This window comes from Lagenorhynchus albirostris, chromosome X, assembly GCF_949774975.1.
Source record: "Lagenorhynchus albirostris chromosome X, mLagAlb1.1, whole genome shotgun sequence".
Lineage (NCBI taxonomy): Eukaryota > Metazoa > Chordata > Mammalia > Artiodactyla > Delphinidae > Lagenorhynchus > Lagenorhynchus albirostris.
Window position 1 is genome coordinate 37009858 of NC_083116.1, and position 22090 is coordinate 37031947.

Below are 22090 nucleotides of genomic sequence, written 5' to 3' on the forward strand. Positions count from 1 at the left end.
ATATTAAATATCCTGTAATAAACCATAATTAAAAAGAATATGAAAAAGAATATATATATGTGTATACACACACACACACACACACACACACACATATATATATATAAACTGAATCATTTTGCCATACACCAGAAATTAACACATTGTAAATCAACTATACTTCAATGAAAACATAAATAATATCTAGCAGAAGCAGAATAAAGCTGTGCTTAAACGATACCAAGAGCTCAATTGATTAGTTTCTCAGTCCTTCCTCCATTGATTGATGTAGCCTTTGTTCAGATACAATTTATATTCAGGCCACCTAAGGAGAAAGCAAAAGACATTGCCTTTTTGTAATTTCTCCTGACCAACCCTATTCTTGGCTAAAACTCAATTATCTTTGCCGAATCTTGGTGCTTTCCCCACAATCTGTAGACCTTTTTCTTCTTGCTTCTGGACAGAAATCATAGAAAGACTTAAGAAGCCTCCTCCTGTCTACAGACCAGTGGTTCCTCCCGAGCACGCCCCTCCAGAATGTCTCCAGCTGATGAAGCAGTGCTGGGCTGAGGCTGCAGAACAGCGACCAACTTTCGATGAAATATTTAACCAGGTAAGGACTCCGTGAATCTTAACACTCACAGCCCAGAAGCCGTACTGAAACCAGCCTACCTAAAATGAACTCCGTGGGTTGTCATCACACTGTGGAACCTCTTGCAAGAGAAAAAGGCGTTCGTCTTGGGGAAGAAGCGTGGAATTGGCTATCTGAAGGCCTTTGGTGCTGAAGCATCCCCAGCACATCCTCCAAGAGCACAAGGATAGGTTTTTGCGCTCTGTATCTGATGAACCTCTGTTCCAGACCATCCACAATCCGATCTAACTGACCCTTCAAAGATGGAGTTGAACCACTAGGCACTTGCAGGACAATGGCATTGAGACCATTAGAAGATGGAATAGATGTATCCTGGACTAGATGGGGATCCTCGTAGAGCCCCCTTTGCTTTGGAAATTCCAGAGAACTCTGATGAGTATCCCATTTAAGTGAAGCCAGATTGCTTTTGGAGGGTCAGGGAAAATATGGGGTGTTTGAAACAGTGTTCCAGATGGAAGGAAGTGCAAATGTGGAGTACAAGAGCAGGGGATTCCTCAGGTTTCTGGGGAATGACTTGAGGCAATGGAGTGCACGAAAAGTGATAAGCTCTCTCCTTAAGATACTGAGTTTCTAAAGAGGTTGACGCTTTCCCTAGAGTTGGGGATTAAAAGGGGGAAATGGGGAGCAGACAGAGAGAGCCCTGCTAAGGGAGCCCTGCTAGGGTGTGGTTCCTCTGTTGGAGCACGCTGTTGAGGGATTTGTTCAAGCTACAGGATACCGAAGCTGAGGGTGCTCTCTGGGAGTGCTGTGTCAGCTCTGGCGGAGAGGCTTTGGAGCCTGGCTAGGGTACAGCACCGAGATGCTTTGTGAGTGGCAGGTATCTGAGGCGGAAAAAAGAAAGACTTGGATTGAAAGCCTGAGGGGCCCTGAATATGAAGTCATCCGTGTCCCCAGGTAACAATGCCTCCATTAGCCCGGCTGAGTTTTTTGAGGACACTCAAACAGGTATTCAATAGTATGGAAAAGGCAAAGGACCATGAAGGTCAAATTTCTGAAAACTTACCATGAGGCAGGAGAAAAAGCATTTGCCCTGGTGTTGATGCTAGAGATGCTATTTCAGAAGGCAGCAGAGAAGCCGGTGATAGATAGAAGGAGTGCACATCATACGACCTTCAAACAAGATTGCTTGGAGCTGCCCTCACTGAAATGCTTCAGTGGAAGTTTGGACTGTCTGAAAGACAAGGGTAGCCTCCCAACTCCCTGCAGCTAATAAAACTGAAATGGGAAGAGGAAGAGAGGGAGGCTCCCTGGGTTAGGCAATAGGGGGCGCCCAAAGCATCTGAGCTGGCTACTGTAGGACCGTGGTGGACACGTAGATCTGGACCAGGCGAAGAAGGAAACTCCTAGTGTTAGCCTTGGGACATTGAGTGCTATATACAGCACGTGTGGCTCAGCTGTATAAAAGGGTTCATTGGGACAGATTCCTAGGCATGTGCTGAGCAAAATTACCACCAGTCTTCCCTTGTTGTCAGCCCAGCATTTTGCATGCTGAATACAACAATAAGGAGGGGTTACCCCTCGTGATTCCAATGCTATGCCAAGCTCCTTGTCTCTGTAAACGAACAGGGTCCCAGGAGGGCTTATTAAAAATCTGTGGCATGCAGCCACCTCTAAAGGACGAGGGGCAAGACCAGTTGAATTTCTACATGACCCTGACTGACATGAAGGCCAAGTGCTAGGAGACACCATTATTCTTGGACCCCATGGTAAGAAATAGGGGTAGATCTTACCACGTCGAGCTTGGGTCGTATTTAAGAGGTCAAAGAACCTCCCACTGTCCGAGAACTGGCAACATGGTAGCATTAGAAGATAAGGATGATTTTATAGGTTGATGATCTAGAAGAGTAAAAGAACACTCCCTGCCCTCTTCCCCTGACCCCACTCACAACTGGCCTGAGCTCAAGACCAAATCCTGGTGCCTTTGAAGTGGCTAACTATTCAGGTGCTAGCATCTCAGAACCGAAGGATCCTGCCTGGAGAGCACCTTTGCTTAGACTTGAAAGAACCAGAAGGGTAGGGGAAGAACTACTCAGGGAAAAAGAGCCCTGTGAGTGGGCCAGGGTGACAATAAGGGTGGGTAGTGACTTTTCCTCTTTATACTTGGGGTCACCTCTCCTGTCTTTTCATTTTAGAGGAAGGAGTTTATGATAAGGGGGTCCTGTTCCATCATCTCTAAGTTTAAGAAGTAAGAATTCCCTGGCTCCTCTTTCTGTTTACTTCCAGTTTAAAACTTTCAATAAAGGGAAGAAGACTAATATTATTGACTCTATGCTTCGGATGCTGGAGCAATATTCTAACAACCTGGAAGATTTGATCCGGGAGCGGACTGAAGAGCTGGAAATTGAAAAACAGAAGACGGAAAAGCTTCTAACACAGATGCTACCACCGTATGTGTGAACACCTGAGGAGTGTGAATGCTTGTAACAATGTGTTCTATTAAAAACAGAAAAAAATTACCCATCAACTAACTGCTCCCTCCCCCTGTCCTGTACACTCTCTACTCCCAGTAGGTTTGAGTCACACCTTCAAATCAAAGAAGAATTGGAAAGCCAAGGGAGCAGAGCACACTTCCTAATTTTCCACTGCTTGTGGATAATGCTAGTCATTTAAGTTTTTGATGCCTCGGTTTTTCTATGTGTCACTTCATAACTTTGCCTGGAAGTTGACCAATTAAAAGGAGGCAGATTTTTTAGCTCCTAGAGGAAAGTAGCAGTGTTGTTTTTCTATGTTTTTCCTTCCTTAGGTGAAAGCCTTATGTGTTGCTACAATTTCCAAAATTTCCAAGGCACCTTATCATGTTGTAACATGATCTTCGAGGAGATAATTGGGGAAGCTAGTCTCATGCAAAGGCAGCTGCCTGGGAACATTTCCCCCTCAGGTGGGGTGGAGTTGTTGGGGGGAACTGAGGAAGGATAGAGAGTTGAAAAAAACTCCACAAAGGTACAGATCAGGGCTCTCTGCTCAATGCTGCATCCCAGCACCTGTCACAGTGCCTGGCACATTGTAAGCACTCAATATCTATTTGTAAAATAGATGAAAGAATGAGTGTTTGCATCCAGGTGACATTTTCTTCCTTATCACTTACTTGGTAGTGATTTTTGGAGAAGTTGTGTTCTAGCAGATGTTTTGTGTGGCCTGGAGGGAGACCTGTGTCCTCTGAGGAATAGCTGTGTCTGTTTTCAGATCAGTTGCTGAATCCCTCAAAAAGGGCTGCACGGTTGAACCTGAGGGCTTTGACTTGGTCACCTTGTACTTCAGTGACATTGTGGGCTTCACTACCATCTCAGCCATGAGTGAGCCCATCGAGGTGGTGGATCTTCTCAATGACCTGTACACGCTCTTTGATGCCATCATTGGCAGTCATGATGTATACAAGGTACGTTACTTAGCAGAGCAGTATATTCCAGAGAGAAATTTTGATATGAGGCTCACCTATGTGTACTCCAAAATGGAAGGAAGGATGCAATTGTATTGAATGCTGTTATTTAGGAATTAAAATGTAAATAGTACACTACTTCCATTGGTCTCCCATTGGAAATGAAGGCCAAATAGAATGCATAGAATTTCACACTTTCCAAAACAACAATCTCAACCCGGCAAGAGATTGCCAGTCAGATTTCTTTTGAGCTATTTTCTAGAACTGGGACTAAGGAGAGGTTGGGGCCAAAAAGCATTATTGCACTTCAGTTTCTAAGTACCCACAGTGCAGACACGGAAGGGGATACAGAAAGTACTGGTGTCTGGCCCATAGTTGATGACTATGACAGAGTTCATCCTGGTAAAGTTTGTGTACATCTAATACGTGCTGTTAAAACTTGGTTTCCTCCTTTAGGTACCGTTTTTATACAGGAGGGAACTCTGGCATTATACATGTCAAGGAGCTATTGGACCTGAGGCTCTCTGGGATTGCTGTAGGGTAACCTAAAGCCCACCTAGTGGTCTGAGGTCTTGGGAAGTGATTAATTGTGAGGTTGCAACCTACTGCTTCCACTTCCCCCCACCCCTCCAGCCTGTCAATTTCCACTCTTCCTTTCAAAGGTTGCAGAAGATGAGTACAGAACAGATGACTGCATTCACTCATTTCAGTGCCATGCTTCTTTACCCTTGATTGTATGTGCTGTCCTGTCTCTAGGCAGAAAATGACTAAAAATCTCATAGCTACATAGGAACGTTTCCACGTCTGCAACATGGTTACTTGTTTTATTGATGGAGAAAGATGCCCCAGGCATCCCACACTTTAGACAGCTCCTCTGTCCCAGGAACCCAGGTAGAGCTGGAGAATGAGTAGCTCCATTCATTGGATACTTCACAGTAGTATGAAATGTTCCAACTCTCAAATCACACACAGGGCAGTGTGTTTATCTCAGATTAGACAGGGCCCTTTCAGGTCAAGTAGAGAGCCTCGGGGCTAGGCCAAGCTGCCTAAATAGGGCTCAGAAATAGACATCATACCTGTCAATCAGCAGGAGCTGCAAACTAATCAAGAAGCACACATGGAAACCACGGTGGAGGAAAAATCCATGGAATCAGACTACCTGTCTTAACTTGTTGAACTCAAGCAGCCTGAAGAGAAAAACAAATCACTGGAAGCTAATTCAGTTGAAGCTAAAATCAAAGATGACTCAGTGTGGGCAGTAACACAGCCACTGGTTTAATCAATCCAGCTGATACTGTTCAGACAATTGTCGGGGGTCTTGGGAATGAGATTGTTAGGTATTTTGATACTTCACGGCTGCAGTAAGAAGCTAGTGGGCTGTTTTCAGGACAGAGTCGGGCTATATAAATCCAAAAATGGAATCTAAGTTTTCAGTCATTTTTAATCAAAACAACACAGTGCAAAGGAAATAAACATTGAACCAGCAGCGAGTTACCAAAACCGTTTGTGTTTTCATTTTCCTTACCTGTAAAATTGGAGTCACCTCCCCTGGCACTTGATAATCTGAAATGGAAGGAAGAAGGCTGCTGCAGAATTATGAAGTTAGTGATTTGTTTTCAGTTTCAGTTCTCCTACTACCACTCCGTCTCAACCAGACCCCTTTCTATACCGCCTCTTCCCTTTCTGTGTCCTTATGGTGGTTTATACAACCCACAGTTCACCACAGCAGTCTCACACCAAGGCCAAACAGTGCCCGTGCTCCCTGCCTTTCTAACTGTCTCATCCATATTCCTGGGGGCTCCTGGATGACTGACTCATTAAAGCTGAAGTGTCAACCACCAGTCAGTGATAATGGCCAGCCAGTGAGTTTCTCCCTCCCATATAGTATTTGCATTGTACTGTTGCCTTCCTCCGTGCAGGCAGGCACGCTTATCTGAGAGCAGGGATCCTTTTCTCAAATTGCACCAGGTATAGGAGGCCCTGAATGGAAGCATCCTGAGGTACAAAGTACTATAGGTGCAAAGGATCGCTGTTATTGGCTACACGGGAAGTCATGATGAGGGGCCTATTGCCAATTATGAAATTTTCTCTGGAGCTGAGTCATAGGCACAATCCTATGACTTGTTTCAAGACACGTCAGTTTGACGATGATGATGTGGTGATAATGATGGCGGTGGTGCTAATGGCTTGCGCTTATTATCCACCAGACAGGTTTTAAGTGCTTTGATATCATTTAGTACTTAGAAAATTCTAGGAGGTAGGTGCTGTCATTATCCCTGTTTTACAGGTAAGGATACTGAAGCACAGAGAGGTTAAATTACGTGACTAAAGCCACACAGTTTGTAAATGGTGCATCTGGAATTCTGAACGAGGCTGTATGACTTCAGAATTTCATGCTCTTAACTGTGGCAATCTGTGAGTTCAGTTCTTTAGGAGAACATAGATTTTAACTGGATCCAAACTTGTACTAGCAGAGTCTGACAGGCACATTTCATAGAAGTCCCTTCAGCTTACTTATCTTTCGGATTTACCTGAAAAGTTTCACCTTGCTAATCACCTCAAAGAGTGAGTACACTTCTGTGGGGAAGACGAGCACAGATTCATTTGCCTTTATTTACAGGGGTCCAGCTCTAACTGCCCCTGCAAAGCAACTGAGGGCTACTATTGCTGCTCCTTTGAGAGGTGGCAGTAGGACAGGAGGAGGGAGCTGGTGGGAAAAGACTGAGTTCTCACACCCAAGGAGACTGCAAAACTAACTCCATCATATTAGCGAGGCAAAGCAGAAGGAACAGAATCGTTCACCTCCTTCCTTTCCTTTTCCCTATACTTTCCTTAAGGCTGTTCTAGCTTACTGACCCGAAATCATCTAGAGAAATGCTTGCTGGGAAAGCACCTTCTCCTAGGTGAATTATTTGGAGCCTGGTAATTCTCTAGGGTCAGACAGGAACCTGAGAAGTAACTGCAGAATCTATAGGTATGGGACCTAGACATCAGTATTTTTTTAAGTGAAGCTCCTTAAGTGATTCTAATGTACAGGCAGGACTGTGAAGCGGTGACAGCCTCTCTCTGGCTTCCTCACTTTACAAGAAGAACACTTGGCCTCCATCATACCCTTTAAGCTCTGTGAAAACACACACACACACACACACACACACACACACACGTTATTTACTTGCTAATTCTATCTCCCCTGATCTCCAGGTAGAGACCATTGGAGATGCTTACATGGTGGCCTCAGGCCTCCCAAAGAGGAATGGCATGAGGCATGCAGCCGAGATTGCAAACATGTCCCTAGATATCCTCAGCTCCGTGGGTACCTTCAAGATGCGGCACATGCCAGAGGTGCTAGTCCGGATTCGAATAGGCCTGCACTCAGGTAACAACCAGCAGCTAAAGCAAGAGAAGACATTCCCGTGTACCTCAAGGGAAGGCTAGAAACGGGAGGAAGAGGGTAGCTCTCCCCTGATTATTGGCAGCTGGATTATCCAGGTGTCTAGTGCTACATCATTCCTTTATGTCTCCCCAAGTTTACTCTCTTCCCAGCACCTGCCCTACCCCAGTGGGCGGCAACCCTTGTTCTAGGTACCATACCCTTCCAGTCTACCTTTCCTGTTAGAGCCAACAGGTCCATGTTTGACTATGATACAAGACCAACCTGCACATGTGGTATTTAGGATAATTGCTTTAATTCGTTAAAATCTCAACTCCTGGAGTATTCTTCTCCCACACGCCTCTTCACTTGCTTGAACATCTTCAGGACTCCCCTTCATCGTACCCTTTCCACCTATCTTCACATTCATAGGTATCTTCACAGGTCTCTCACCTACTAGCCTCTTGCTCCCCTCCTCTTTATCTTTGCTTTGTTCTTCTAGGTTCCTTTTCTTCTCCCATCATTTTCATCCCTTTCCTACCAAATTTTGTAGAAGAATGATTGACATTTATCCTGCCATTTCTTCACTATCCATTGCCTCTTTAACCCCTTTGCAATCTGGCTTTAGCCCTACCACTTTTCCCGGTCCTAGTCTGCCCTTATCTCTGCAGCATTTGATATTCTTGACGATTCTCCCTCAATTGGCTTTTATGACCTCCTCCTCAGTCTCTGAATTCTTCTTCTCCATTTCATTTACTGGCTCTCTTAGCAATCCCTGCTCTCTAACTGCTCCCACATTTTCTGCAAAGCTCTGAGCTGTGATCTCCTTGCTCTCTGTATGTCCTGACCTCGAATTCATTTCTCAACCCACTCCAATCTGGCTTTCATTTCTACCATTGTCTGATAATCTCTTCTGTCTTTTTCTGTCCCATCAATATTGATATGCCTCAGGGTTCTGTCTTTCATCCACTGTTTCTCTCCCCTTATACGCTCTTCTGGGTCATCTCATCCATGTCTATAATTTAACTACCACTCGTGTGCTGATGACTTCCAACTCTACAACTTCAGCACCCGTCTTCTCCCTTAAGCGTCAGCCCTATATAGCAGACTTACTACTGACATTTCCACTTGAATGTTCCACACAGACTTCAGACTCAACAGATCCAAAACAGAATGATTTTCTTCCCACATAAACAGCCTCCTCTTCCTGTACTTATTTTCTATTTCAGTTGTTGTCACCACCATTTACCTAGTTATTCCAGTTAGTCTTGAGAGTCATCCTCCTCGACTCCTCCCTCACCCTGACCTTCACCATTCAACCAATTACTAAGTCTTAAACGTTTTACCTTTTCAGTATTTCTTGATTCTGTCTTTCTCTTCTTGACTCTCACTGCTTAATTCTAGGCCACCAGCATCTCTTGCCTGGATCACTGCAATAGCATCTTCTTGCTTCCACTCTTGCTTCTTTCTATCCATCCTTCTCATGGTCATCACCACATCTGTGTTTGCTTGCCTGTCCTTCCATTAGACTGTAAGCTCCTTGATGGCAGGAACCAGATCTTACTCATTTTTGTATCCTGAATGCTTAGCACACAGCAGGTGTTCAGTATTTTTCTTTTAAAGAAAAGCCTTCATCTCCCATTTGTGCTTCAGTTTCACATCAACAACCCCCCTCAGCACATCTCTTCTTGGACGATTCACCATTACTTCAAATTCTGCATATCTAAAGCTTCAAGTCATCTTTTCCCACAAACCAGTGTAAGCTCATAAGCCCATGCCAATTTCCTCACGGTTGCCAATCAGACAGTCAACACTTCTCCTTTGATAATGTCTCTCTTTTATCACTCCTTTTTGCCCTCCGTCCATCATCACCTCCTTTCCAGTACTTACAACCTTGTGCTTGAATTACTGCTATTACACTTAACGGTTTTCCCTGTTTTTACTTTCTCCCCTTTCAATGCATTCTATACACTGACCTGAGAAAGAAAAAGAAAAAGGATTTTCATCATGTAATTCCCTGCTCAAACTTCTCTAACGATTCAAGGTCTGCCATCTTGTACAACCCAATAGCCAACCTTGTCTCTAGTTTCTCCTTAGGCACATGAACTAAGCAGACTGCTTTCTCTAAGAGCTTCCCAAAATTCCATGCTCAGTCCCAACCACAAACCTTACCTTACCTTACCTTCTTCACTGGGCCATTTTTGACTGAACCAGGTCTTAATAAGCAACCCCTCCCCCATTTTCTGAACTATTAGAGCACTTCTGCCTGTGCCATTTATCTTGCCTCAGCCATACATTGTCTTGGGTTGTTGCTTAATTGCTTCCAGTTTGGTAGTCTCTTTTCTTCAATTAGATTATAAACTCCTGGAGAACTGAGACCACGTGCTACATTTTTTATTCCCCTTGGTGCCTAGCTCAGGGCTTAATGAATGCTTCTTAATGGGTGAGAAATGAATTAAAATGAGAAACATAACTTTTATTCTTCAAAATTAATGTTCAGAAAGAACTTTTTGAAGCAAAAACACTTAATTATTTTCTCTAATTCAGGAAACAGCAAAAAGATAATGCTGAACACTTTTCACATAGAAACAGAACAGAGACCAGAAAGGTGAAGGTGGAGAAATTTCTAGATCATCTTGAACTAGGTTTTCAGTAGGGTTGCTGAGATTTTTTCAAGTAATGTTCACCCTCTGGACACTTAACATGATCGTACTAAAATGCAAGAACAAAACCCATTCTAAGGGCAAATAGAAAATATTCTCAGATTATCTTTATATACTACTCTTCCATGCCTCTAACACAAATGATTGAATGTCAACTCTACTTCTTTTCAGATTTTCCAACTGTCTTAGCAATAATTCTCTTTATAGACACAATTTGTGAGACAGCGCTATGAGATCCCTCCTTCCAACCCTAAGGCACGAGAAAGAGCCACATTTTTTCCCTTGCAACAAACATGTTTGGATCCTGAATCCCTGCCCAGGCTTTTCTGATTGGGTTTAATGCTTATTTGTCCCTGTTGACAGATATAAGCATCTTGGGTGTAACTGTTACTTGGAACAAAGGTATAAATCAGAAGGGTAATCATTTCTTCATCATTATAAATTTGCTTTCCGGTAGGGCAAAGAGTTCATTACTCACTGTAAGACTTCCTTCAGATGCCCAGAGCTATTTAGTGGCAACTTTATTCTTTTATGCAGCTGCATTCCTTCCCTTGGCAGTGTTCCTCTATTAGCATTGGATGCATACCTGTTGACTATACTCCCAATTGCCTGCTACTCTATAGGGCCGGTTGCTGCTGGAGTGGTGGGCCTCACCATGCCCAGATACTGCTTATTTGGAGACACTGTGAACACAGCTTCTCGGATGGAATCAACAGGGTTACGTGAGTACTTCTAGAGGGATGGATGGGATGGTAACCTCCTGCTACTGACAAAGTGATTCTTCGTCAAGAGAGGAGAAAGAGGGACTTCCCTGGTAGTCCAGTGATTAAGACTCCGCGCTCCCAATGCAGGGGCCCGGGTTCGATCCCTGGTCAGGGAACTAGATCCCACGTGCCGCAACTAAAGATCCCACGTGCTGCAACTAAAGATCCCACGTGCCGCAACTAAAGATCCCACGTGCCGCAACTAAAGATCCCACGTGCCGCCACTAAAAACCACCCAAGCCACAACTAAGACCCGGCACAGCCAAGTAAAAAAAAAAAAAGAAAAAATATTTTCTTAAAAAAGAGAGGGGAAAGAGAGCAGAGAGATGTTTTACTGTTTCAAAGAAAAATCAAAGATAACTTGAGAAGTTGAAGATTTAACACACATTATTTTGGTCTCTAATGACAAACCAGCAGGGGGTGATGTTGGATTGAACATGATGTTGTTCTAGACGTGAAGCTGTAGCTAGGTGACGCTGAAACAGCCAGACAATTTGATCAAAACAACTCAAAAAAATCCTTTGGGTAAAGGAACAAATTGGCCAACCCGGTAGGTTTGGGAGCGTCATATTGAAAAAGGAAATAGGTAAGGGACTGACATTTTTCAGTTTTTCAGCTAGTTTGTGGAGACACACCCAGAGCCAGCTGTCTCTCAGCCAGCTTCTGTTTGCTGCTCTAGTCCTCTTTTTGAACTCGTTACGACCCCAGGAGTTCTGGCTTCATCCAATAGTGCCCTCAAATTTAGCTAGCAATAATCCCTCAATCTAAGGAGCTTGGAATTCTGAAATAATTAATTTCAACTTGCCTGTATATAAAACTCTTAGCTTCTTTCTATCAAAACAGGCATGGTATCAAAGATACCATTTCTCCCTACTTCTCTGAGAAGAAAACTGTACAAACCATTAAGTCACTTGTGCGCCGCTGGCAACTCTTCCTTGTTTATTTCCTGCTACTATTAAGGCAATGTCAGAATCAAAATGTGCTTTACCTATGTTATGGTTGAGCAAAGCGATTTGTTCAAGCTAGTATAAAAAAAGCATCAAGAACCACAATAGATTCTATATATAGTTTTCATGGATTTTACATTAAAAAAAAACACTTAAGCCCTTAGCAGCCCTGGCTGTGGCAGCTACTAAGCAAGACAAGCTCTTCTCAAACTTCAGCAATATACGTAAACAAGTCCCTGATGATGGTGGCCTATATCACAGTGGGTGGTGCCCTGTGTGACCCCCCCCCCCCGCATCACTCATGTGTGGAAACAGCCTTGCACAACGGGTCCAGTCTTAGTCAATCTAGCCTGTGCAGCCATGATTAAGGAGGCAGCATGGAACTTAGAAGCTGTTGTCAGAATACATTTTCTGACATCTGGGAAAGTCTTCGAACTCCACAGATATGGCAGAGGCCATGGAAGGAGTCATCCAGGAACTGCCGCACGCATATAACTTTGCTCTGGAAGTGCAACCCGAGATGAAGTGAAATTGATCATGGAAACGCAATGCAGATTTGGCACAGTGCTCTGGACTGATGTAAGCTTGGAGAACGCTGAAGTCATGTTCTGGTCTGCACCAGGGAAACTCACTCCACACATTTCACGTTGGAAATACAGAGTTGAGAGCAGAAAGTGAATTTTCAGATTCAGGCAGCACCTCGTCCAGGGATCAGCTAGCAAGGAGCAAATGGAGTGAACCATGCACAGCAGTGTGTATTAAGCACTGACTATGCAAGGAAGGCATTGTGAGGGATACAAAGAAGCATACGTATGTGGTCTCTGCACTACAGGAACTGGTTAGAGTGCTTTTCTGGAAGCTAATGACTGAAATAGGACATTAAGCGCCACTCCTGAGTGAAGATCTGTAAAGAGGTAGACTAAGTTCATGTTGGATATGAGACTAGGACGTGTCATAGGTCTATTTTTTTAAAAAATCAATCTCATCAATACCTCCTTTATGCTCAGTTGAATCTACTGATTCTGGAGTGGAAGTGACTAGTAACCCAGCCCTGGAGTGACCTTCCTTGCCACACAACTGGATGGTGGTTGGCATGAGCCATCTCTCTGTATTGAGCTGTGTGTTCCCCATCAGTAGGATTATTCTACTGAAATGTTCCCTCGCAACAAGATGCTAGTGGAATGTCACACATAGGGCTGGCTCGGGACACACTAGCTGAATTTTAAGGATGGGACAACCTTTTCGGAGCAGAGGTTTTGGGTGACCATGAGGTAGTGCGGAAGATACAAACAGTACTGAGCTGTCAAGAGAAGGAAAGTCATTGTAGAACACAGCATAAATTTCTTGCAGTTCTTTTCAGCCATGACTTGCTACTCAGATTGCACTCAGATTCTAAAAGAATTACTTTCTCAAGTGTGTGTGAGAGACTGTCTTGGACTTTTCTTGAACAAAACTTGAACAAGGTCTTACTTCATAGGATGACAGTTTTCAGGACAGTTAAGGATCCTACCTCAGTTAAATGATTGTTCTTCACCAAAGAATTACACTTAATTTCTAAAAAGAAGTTTTAGTCATAGTTCCTCATATAAAGCTCTCATCCTAAGTTGGGATTATTAGTTGGAAAATAATCCATTCATGTGTGTACACAGCTAGAGCCACCCACCCGAAGGACAGCTATAGATGTAGTCACCACAGAATGTTGGCAGAGGTCTTGGTACATTTCTCACTGATGTTTTAAGTTCAGCAATACTGAAAGACAGTTGGATGGATGTATGTGGAAGAGACACCCTTTTGCCTCTTAAGTAGGATGGGCAGACCTTGGGGGTTCAGATCCAGCAGCAGCCTGTGAGAGTAGCTGCTGAAGCTTAACTTCCCTCAGAGGAGGTCACGCTTCAGCTAAGAGCAAAGTAGTGGTTGCTTTTTTCTTCATCTCAAACCTCAAGTTGAATGAACACCTTTCTATTGCATGGTCTTTCATCTGAGATAGTGTCTAGGAGGCTGATAGGTGCTACAGCTAATGTTTTATTTGGTGTTTTGCCTCATGAGAAAGGCCATCCATCTCCGTCCCCTCCTCCTGTGAAACTCTAACTACAGCTCTCTCTCTCTCTCTCTCTCTCTCTCTCTCTCTCTCTCAGGGACTTTGCTTAGGGTCTAGTTCATTTAGAAGTGGGGGCATTTATTACATTAATATTTTTCTCACTGATTTTACCTGAAAAGATCCAAAGTCTTGCCTCTCTTGCTTTTACAGCTTATCGCATTCACGTTAGTCACAGCACGGTGACAATTCTTCGAACCCTGAGTGAAGGCTATGAAGTGGAGCTTCGAGGAAGGACAGAGCTCAAGGTATAATGTCCTTTTGTTTTTTGAGTCAAACCACTTGGACACACCTGCTCCTGGAGAGGTCATGGTCTGCTGAAAGAGTTTACCTGGGTGTCTGACTATAATTTGGGCCGAATTTCCAGCTCCATTTCTGGTTCCCAAAAGATTGTTCCTTTTTGCCTCACCTTTCATTCCTTTAAAATATGGCTACAGTGAGAAGGATCGTTAAAATCCCTCTGCATTTTTCTGACTAGGAGTTGCATTTTTCTCTCTTAAAAAATTGCCCAGAATTTGACATTTCAGTGAGCGGCACTATTATTTACATTTTCTAACTTCCATTTCATTTAGTATGTGGCAGTGCTACAGTATTGGCGAGTTTGGGTTTTCTGTCCATCTGCTTGGTGACTCTCCTTTCTGATTTTTCATCCACAACATTGACCCCCTGTTTACAGAGAGGCTTTATGTCTTTCCCCAAGGACCAGTCAGTTCTGATGAAAGACAAACATTTTATAGTGCCTTTTCTCTGTTAGGACTATCACTTGATCTGGGATTCAGGATTATAGTAATATTCCTTTTTCTTGTTTCACCATTTCCACTGGATTCTTTTCATCTTCCTCTGGGTACCCCAGGGCCCCTGGTCGTCCCAACTGTAAGAAACTCTAGAGATTTGATAATTTAACTCCATTTTCAGATGAAGAGCCAAGGCCCAAAAAGGTGAAGTAATTTGATCAGGGTCATATAGTCAGTTGATAGCAGAGTCAGGCCATAACCCAGGAAGCCTGACTTCCCATTCAGTAGTCTTTCTATGATACCATTGTCCATGAAAATTATTTCCTCAGTGATTATTCTTCGGCAAAGCAAAATCCGGGCACTGAGTGATGCACAATTTGTTTCTGTCATTTGCATGCCTACCCCAAATAGTGGCAATTTACATATAAAAGGATTTCAGAAGTCAAAGATTGGAAGGCCTGATTCTAGTTGATCAATTAATTCCCTTAATGGCTAGTCCTAGGTTGTCCCTTCCAATAGATCCTTAATATCTTCTAGCAGGGGGGATGGGTCACTTATTAGGGGACAGAGGTTTCTTTCCCACCTCTGCAGAGAATGCAAAGATAGGATGTGGGGGACGATATTACTTAGGCAATGAATCAAATCACCCAAGGCGTTTGTGATCCCTCTATATATTTGGACATTTCTCAGCAGAAGAGGACGAAGGTGGCTTGGCTTCCTGAAGCACTTGCCTGCCTGTATTACTAGACACAGATTCCCTCATTTAAGAGAGAATTTAAGAGCTGAGGAGGTGCCACTTTTGAAACTGAAAAGGAAAAAATATACCCCCATCCCCATGGTTTTTATTGCCCCCCAAATACCAGTCAGGAGCAATCACATCTTTGGGTGGTTCACATACAAAAACAGGACTACTTCAGAAGGGCCCTTTGCAACTTCACAGTTTCCCCTACCCCAGGGAATTTGGGGGGAGAGGCTGGGAGAGGCTTCCCCTAAGGCCATGTCAGGCCTTGGTTATTGGGGTGACAGGGACCTCCTGAGGAAGAGAGATTGAGAGGGAGATACTGAGAGAGAAGAAGAGAGGGTGCCCCAGGGGAAAGGAAGGGCCAATGAAAAGAAGGATAAGGACAGGAAGTAAGACCCACAGAAAGGAAGGGAGAGGAGGGGAGATCTTTTCTGTCTCTGTACCTCTGCCTCCCCACCAGAGGCAGGTATTGGCTATTAACTAGTAGGGACTTGGGGACAGAAGATTCCTTGTCCCTTGAGGGCATGCAATATATCCCCAATAAGACGACATCACCAGCACACTTTAGAAATTCTGATTTAACATTTCCACCACCACCCGCCCCCCCCCACCCCATCCACACCGTGTTGCTGGAAAGCAAGAATCGCTCTCGTGCCTGGGTCAGAAGGACTACATTTGATGGCCAGCCAGGTGTGATTTCAAAGCTGATGGCCAAAAACATCCTCTCCTTCCAGCTGGCTGATGCTTAAAATTCCTCCATCAGAGCCTCTTCTCTTCAGCTCAAGGCTTGGATCCAGTAACAGCAACACTCTTCCCCCCTCTACCCCCCATCCCATTTCCTTCACTGGAGTGATGACGCTTTAAGTTGTTTCTTTTAGTGGGATCAAAGATGTGGATTGGATTGGCTGAGAGAGGAGAACACAGAGAAGTTGAGTAATTGGATGGGAGGGGGGTACAAAGAAAGAGACCAAAATGAGGAAGCTTAGAGGAGGACACATTTAGAGACAAGAAGCTCATACTCTCTGGGAACCTGTTCCCCTGCCCACTCCAACCTCCCCTTGTACTAGACTGGCACAGAATCATCAGTGCTTAACGGGCCATTTCTGCTGTTTTCAATATTTTTCTCCTAATGGCCTGGCGATAAGTCATCTTATTACCTCTTCTCTTACATGAATGAGTCCTGTTTCAGTTACTGTTTTCCTAACAAGTTTGAAGCTCCTTGCTGAGACTTTGTATATATCTAGGCTTATCACGTATATTTGCCAGGGCCTCTTAGGTAGCTCTACATTCTGAAAAGATTTCCCCAAATGGTTGTTCTTAGCTGGTTTCTGTTGTCCTTGCCAGAGGTGGACATTTACACACCAGCAACTGAGCTAAGAAGTAATGAGGTTGTATTGACAGAGTCATGAAGGTCAGAAGGTCTGGTCCATAATTCTTGTCCCATCAATGACTCAATATGTGACATTGGACAAGTAACTTCATCTTCTCTGTGCTTCCATTTCTCAACATGGAGGCCTCTTCTGACCTGTGATTATCAGGCAGATCATTAATCACAAGCTTTAAAATTCCCTGCAGTTGCTTTTTGGCCTCTAGACCTGCCCCTTGACTCCAGTGTGTTGGAAAAGCTATATGGTGTAGAGGGGAGAACACTTAAAATTTGGAGTCTAAGATGTTAACTAGACTTCTTGTTGTGATCATTTCACAATATATACAAATATCGAATCATTATGTTGTACACATGAAACTAATATAATGTTGTATGTCAATTATACCTCAATAAAATATAGCAAAGTCATAGTAAAAAATAAATAAAGAAAATTTGTAGTCTAGTAGGGTTGGGTTCAAGTCCCAGCTATGCCTGCTTAGCATAGCTAAGTCATTTTATCACCATAAACCTCAGGGACCCCATTTGCAGAATGAGGTTAATAATAAACCTAGTTTCCACAGTTTTTGTGAGGATTAAATAAGACAGGAGTGCCAAAGTATCTTAAAAGTGTCAGGCCAAAGTAAGGTGCTATTATTTGGGAGGTCTCTGGGACTGCCTAGGGATTGATACTGAGTCAGAGAGTTTGCCTTAGGCTTCAGTTGTTACATACTTGTTCCCCCCACCCCACCTCCCTTCAGCAGACTTTTGAAAGTCGGGTGGGTAAACAGAGAGCTAGGATTCTAAGAATTCTCCTGGATGGGCTCCAAAACCTCAGAGAGCCCCTGGAGCTCCCCAGCATACTCTTTGATTTGGAAGCTTGCCTGAGTCCATAACACTTCCATCCTATTTTGCAACCATTGGTTTTGGCATGCCAGTATGTCCCAGGACTCACCCAAATATCTAGACAATCCTGGCATCTGCAGATCTCCCTTGGGGATTGGCATACTGTCCTCATAGCCCCTAGAGCTCAAGAAAAACAGTCAACTATGGTTGGGGGTTGGGGTCAAGTTTTGAGAGTATGTTTTACCAAAATGAGGTCCAACGACACCTTGAGTATTCCAGGCACTCAAGGAATGAGAGTGCCAGTTAATGGAACAGTCTATTTACTGAGCACCTGTTCTGTACGAGACACTGTACTAGGTTCTGTGAGGAAAATAAAGAGCTGAGGAAGCAGAAGAGTTGTGCTTCTGTTTAGGGCCCAAGACATGGCCTGATAATTGGGGGGTTTTTTTGTTTTGTTTTTTGTTTTTTGTGGTACGCGGGCCTCTCACTGTTGTGGCCTCTCCCGTTGCGGAGCACAGGCTCCGGACGCGCAGGCTCAGCAGCCATGGCTCACGGGCCCAGCCGCTCCGCGGCACGTGGGATCCTCCCAGACCGGGGCACGAACCCACGTCCCCTGCATCGGCAGGCGGACTCTCAACCACTGCGCCACCAGGGAAGCCCGTGATAATTGTTTTTATTTAATTACACTGTGAGCTCCTTAAGGACAGAGCCATCTCTGTATTCCCAGCCCTGACACAACGAGGGTGGAATAAATGTAAGAATGAGTGACGGGAGCATATTTTCAAGTTGCTCACTTCTTCTGAAAACAGAGTGGCCCCAAACAGTCCAATTACTTGAGGTTTAGGTTTAGGGTGGGTTGGCTGCCTGTTCGTGGAGGTTGGGCTGTTGTGGTATTCTCTTCCTACTTGCCTCATGGAGGGCTCGTTCAGAGCCTTGAACCAAATATTTGCGAACGCTTTGAGATTCTCCAGTTAAATGTGCTAATTTTTATTATGGTTGTTGTCGTGATTGTTAAGGGATGGATATATGTAATGTAACATAGAGAATAACGGATTTGATATTTAAAGGGGGGCAAACCTAATTGGAATTTCTAAGTTAAACTATTTAGAACTGTTCCAAATGAGATCTGCCGAGAGTGAGACCATATTTCAGATTGAGTTGGAAACACATCCCATTACTTTTCTCAGTCTTAGTAAACACATTTTTCCCTTACGGATTGGGGGAAATGACAGGACAGAGAAAAGAGAATTGAAAGGAGGAGAGAGAACCATGTTGTTGAGGAGGGTTGATTGGAAAGAGGGGAGGACAGCGCAGAGGCAGAAAATTTGGCTCTTCTGAGGTCATCACTCAGGCTCTGGGGCAATGAACTTGAGTTTACATTCCCTTCCTCTTCTCAGACCTGTGGTTCTTGACAGTCAACTAATGGGGCTGTAGGTGGAGGCCTCCCTGGGGTCTCTCTCTGTAAGATTCCCTTGGCAGGAAGAAAAGAACATTGCAGAAATGCAGACTTCTCAAAGCAGCCAGGATGCCCTGGGCTTAAGATCAAAGTTGCACGGCGTGCTTTCCATTTCTATTCCCTTTTTGGGTTTTGTGAGAGCCATTGGATGGTGGAGTGTTGGGGAGGGAGGTGGACTCTGAATGTGTGTACTCTAGATACAAAAGACAATGGGTTGCCTAATTCCAAAAGACCATGGCAAAAATGACAAACGGAATCTTTGATTGAACGTACAGATGTTTGGTTGCTATGAAGCGGAACGTCCACGTATTCCCAAAGATGGAGCTGCGTGTCAGCGGGTAGACAAAACATCTGGATGACAGCTTGAAATGCTGTTCGCTTTTCATCTGGCCTCTGTGGCAGCTTATGGAGCTTGTCTGAGCCTTAGGTATATATGGCAAAGAAGCCGTGTAGGAAGGAAGACTCCAGCGAGTGGTGATAAGGGGAAAGCAGAGGCAGTTTCTGAGCCAAACAGAATGTTTGCACCCTATTGAACAGAAGGACTTCTTTAGGAAAATTGGTTATAGCACGTTTAAGATTTTCCGTATTTTCTATAATAAGGGCAAAGGCACAGAAGAGACCTTCTGGCTGGTTGGAAAAAAAGGCTTCACGAAGCCCCTTCCCGTGCCTCCACCAGTGGGCAAAGATGGGTAAGTGGAGATCACACTTAGTTAGCATCGTCCCATGCCCCTCTCTGCCACACTCTCTTCGTTAACTATTTTTGTGTCTCTCCTGCCCCGCAGGCAAGTGGGCCATGGCCTGCAACCAGTGGAGATCGCAGCCTTCCAAAGAAGAAAAGCAGAAAAGCAGCTGGTGAGAAACAAGCCGTAAGGTAATGGCCAGCAGGAAAACAGAGCCCAGGAACTGGCCAGATATTCAAAGCTGGGGCTCCCTTTGGCATGGATGCCAGTCTCAGCCTACATTCTGTTGGCAGAGTGTGATGGAGTTGGTGAATTTCCAAGCTCCACTGAGTTGTGCAAAAACCTTGTGGGGAGGCCTATTGCAGAGCAAGCTGCATCTGAGGGAGGTCAGCTGCCCCGGCCTTAGAGAGAGCTTCACCTCCTCACTGATAACGTATTTGAATGTTAATGAGGCTGGCCTTGTTATCCAGTTATCAGGCAGGTGCACCCATCTGTCTCATCGTGAGCACTTGGGCCTCACGGTGGGCCACCTCTGGTCTTCAGAGACTCACCTCTATTTAAGCCACACAGCAATATTGCCACGACCCCCTTTTCCCAAGATTTATTGGCAAGATCATCTTCGAGGGGATGCTTATGTCATTTCCTCTGCAGGCCCTGCCCCATTGCTTCTGCCTGGCAACTCCCTGACTGCCTGGCTTGAATTCAGGACAATTTCCCTCATCCCTCCTCCCCTACTAGAAGCAGCAACAACAGCCTAATTATCAAGAATTCTCCCCATGTATTTATTTCTGAGGAATCCATTGCTTTATTGGGCTCCTGTCAGTATCTTTTCTCTTCTTTATCTTGCTTTCTTATTCTCTCTTTCATGGAGACACTGACCCTCAGACCCATTGCTCTCTCCACATATCCGTGGAAATCACACGATTCTAAAGTAAACATTAGGGCATCTCCACACACTCCTGCTCCCTTGTCTTTTTAACATGTTCCAGAATAATCGCAATTCCAACAGCAGCTACCAAAGGCATCCACATTCTTCCTATATTTCCACTAGCCTTTGTTGACTTTGTCAGCTCTCGATGACTGCTTTTCTCCTAAGAAAACCCAATGCATCCTCATTTCTGTGACTATCACAGGTACCCTCTATGTGTCGAAACATTTATGCTTCAGAAAGCTTCTGTACTGAACATGTGGCTGCCCTGCGGCCCCGTGCCACCTGGGACCTGGCTCTGTTCTTTCCTCCTAACCAATACAAGCAGATGATCAACTGGGACACACATTCATCCAATCTCCAAGACATTCTTTCCTGTGGGGAAGGAAACACCCAAGACACACAGCACACAGTCAGTCTCGGTCTCTGCCTCTGCCTCTGTCTCTCTCTCACAGCAGGAAAGGGTTTGGAAGCTCTTGAAGGGTTTTCCCTCTGGCAGGGTGGCACAGGCATTGGAGGTACCGCACAAGAACCTATCCATTCCTAAGAATGTGTTGGAGTTTGCAGCAGAAAACACTGCGGCTGACTCGCCGTCATTGGTTGCGTGCTTGGTAGCGCTTTCCCAGCACTGGAGATGGATGTAGCCGAGGCCATTTACACTCACTCATCTGGATCCCCTTGACAGAGGGCAAGATTCCGTGGGCTGTGCATCTGTGGAACGGATTGAAGCCAATTGGCCCCAAAGTGGATTTGACCTCTGATCCTGGCCTCATCAGCACTTGTGCTCTAACCAGCGTGTTAATTGACCACAATGGCGTTGGCAGGCTGTACAAATCACAAAAGTCCTCAAAAAAGAGCCCCCTTAACAAATTTCAGAAGGCTTGACCTAAATCCAAGAGCTCCCAGACATCTCACTTACCTTTCACTAAATGTCCTACGTTGATGCCACCGACTAACACCACCTATTCCAGAATGTTTCCAACTTTCTATGAAGTTTCAGGCTGACTCTTAGTGAGATAGACTCAACTTATAAAATACCCACAAGATCTAGGAATGCCTCACACGCACTGCCACTACCATGGAAGCCATTGAGGAGACACTTGAAACCTTGAGAGAGCATTGTGGTGTCAGACAGGGAGGAAGGAAAGATGCTGTGAAAGGGGGTATAGCTTTGGCGAAGTGACTGCAGGGCTTGCCTTTCAGGCTGCACCCTGCTGCCTACCTAGTAGCTTCTTCCTCCTGTCCTCCAATATCTACCACTTCCTAAAACTTCCTAGAGGTTGTTACTTTCCCTTAAATTTCACCAACTGGGGTTCATAAGCCTCCTCTTCCAACCATAGATATACATTTTGGAGGGTGAGGGGCGATTCATCACTAATATCATAATGAAGGTGAACTGAGCTAGATGCTCAGGAGGACTGGGAAGTTTCATTTTCATCAGGACTAGGAGAAATGAAGAAGTTGGCAGGTTTGTTTGTTGTTGTTGTTTTTTTTT

General features: G+C 44.5%; 1 protein-coding gene across 1 annotated transcript in view; it reads left to right on the forward strand.

Annotated features, from left to right (window-relative positions):
* GUCY2F (guanylate cyclase 2F, retinal) overlaps nucleotides 1–19857 on the forward strand; it is a 98750-nt gene extending 78893 nt beyond the window's left edge. The window contains exons 12-19 of the mRNA XM_060137287.1: nucleotides 444–592; nucleotides 2855–3018; nucleotides 3815–4007; nucleotides 7209–7383; nucleotides 10664–10762; nucleotides 14000–14094; nucleotides 19588–19676; nucleotides 19770–19857. Of these exons, the coding sequence (XP_059993270.1) occupies nucleotides 444–592; nucleotides 2855–3018; nucleotides 3815–4007; nucleotides 7209–7383; nucleotides 10664–10762; nucleotides 14000–14094; nucleotides 19588–19676; nucleotides 19770–19857 (1052 nt within the window). The remainder of the gene's footprint in view (nucleotides 1–443; nucleotides 593–2854; nucleotides 3019–3814; nucleotides 4008–7208; nucleotides 7384–10663; nucleotides 10763–13999; nucleotides 14095–19587; nucleotides 19677–19769) is intronic.
* The last annotated feature ends 2233 nt before the right edge of the window (nucleotides 19858–22090 follow it).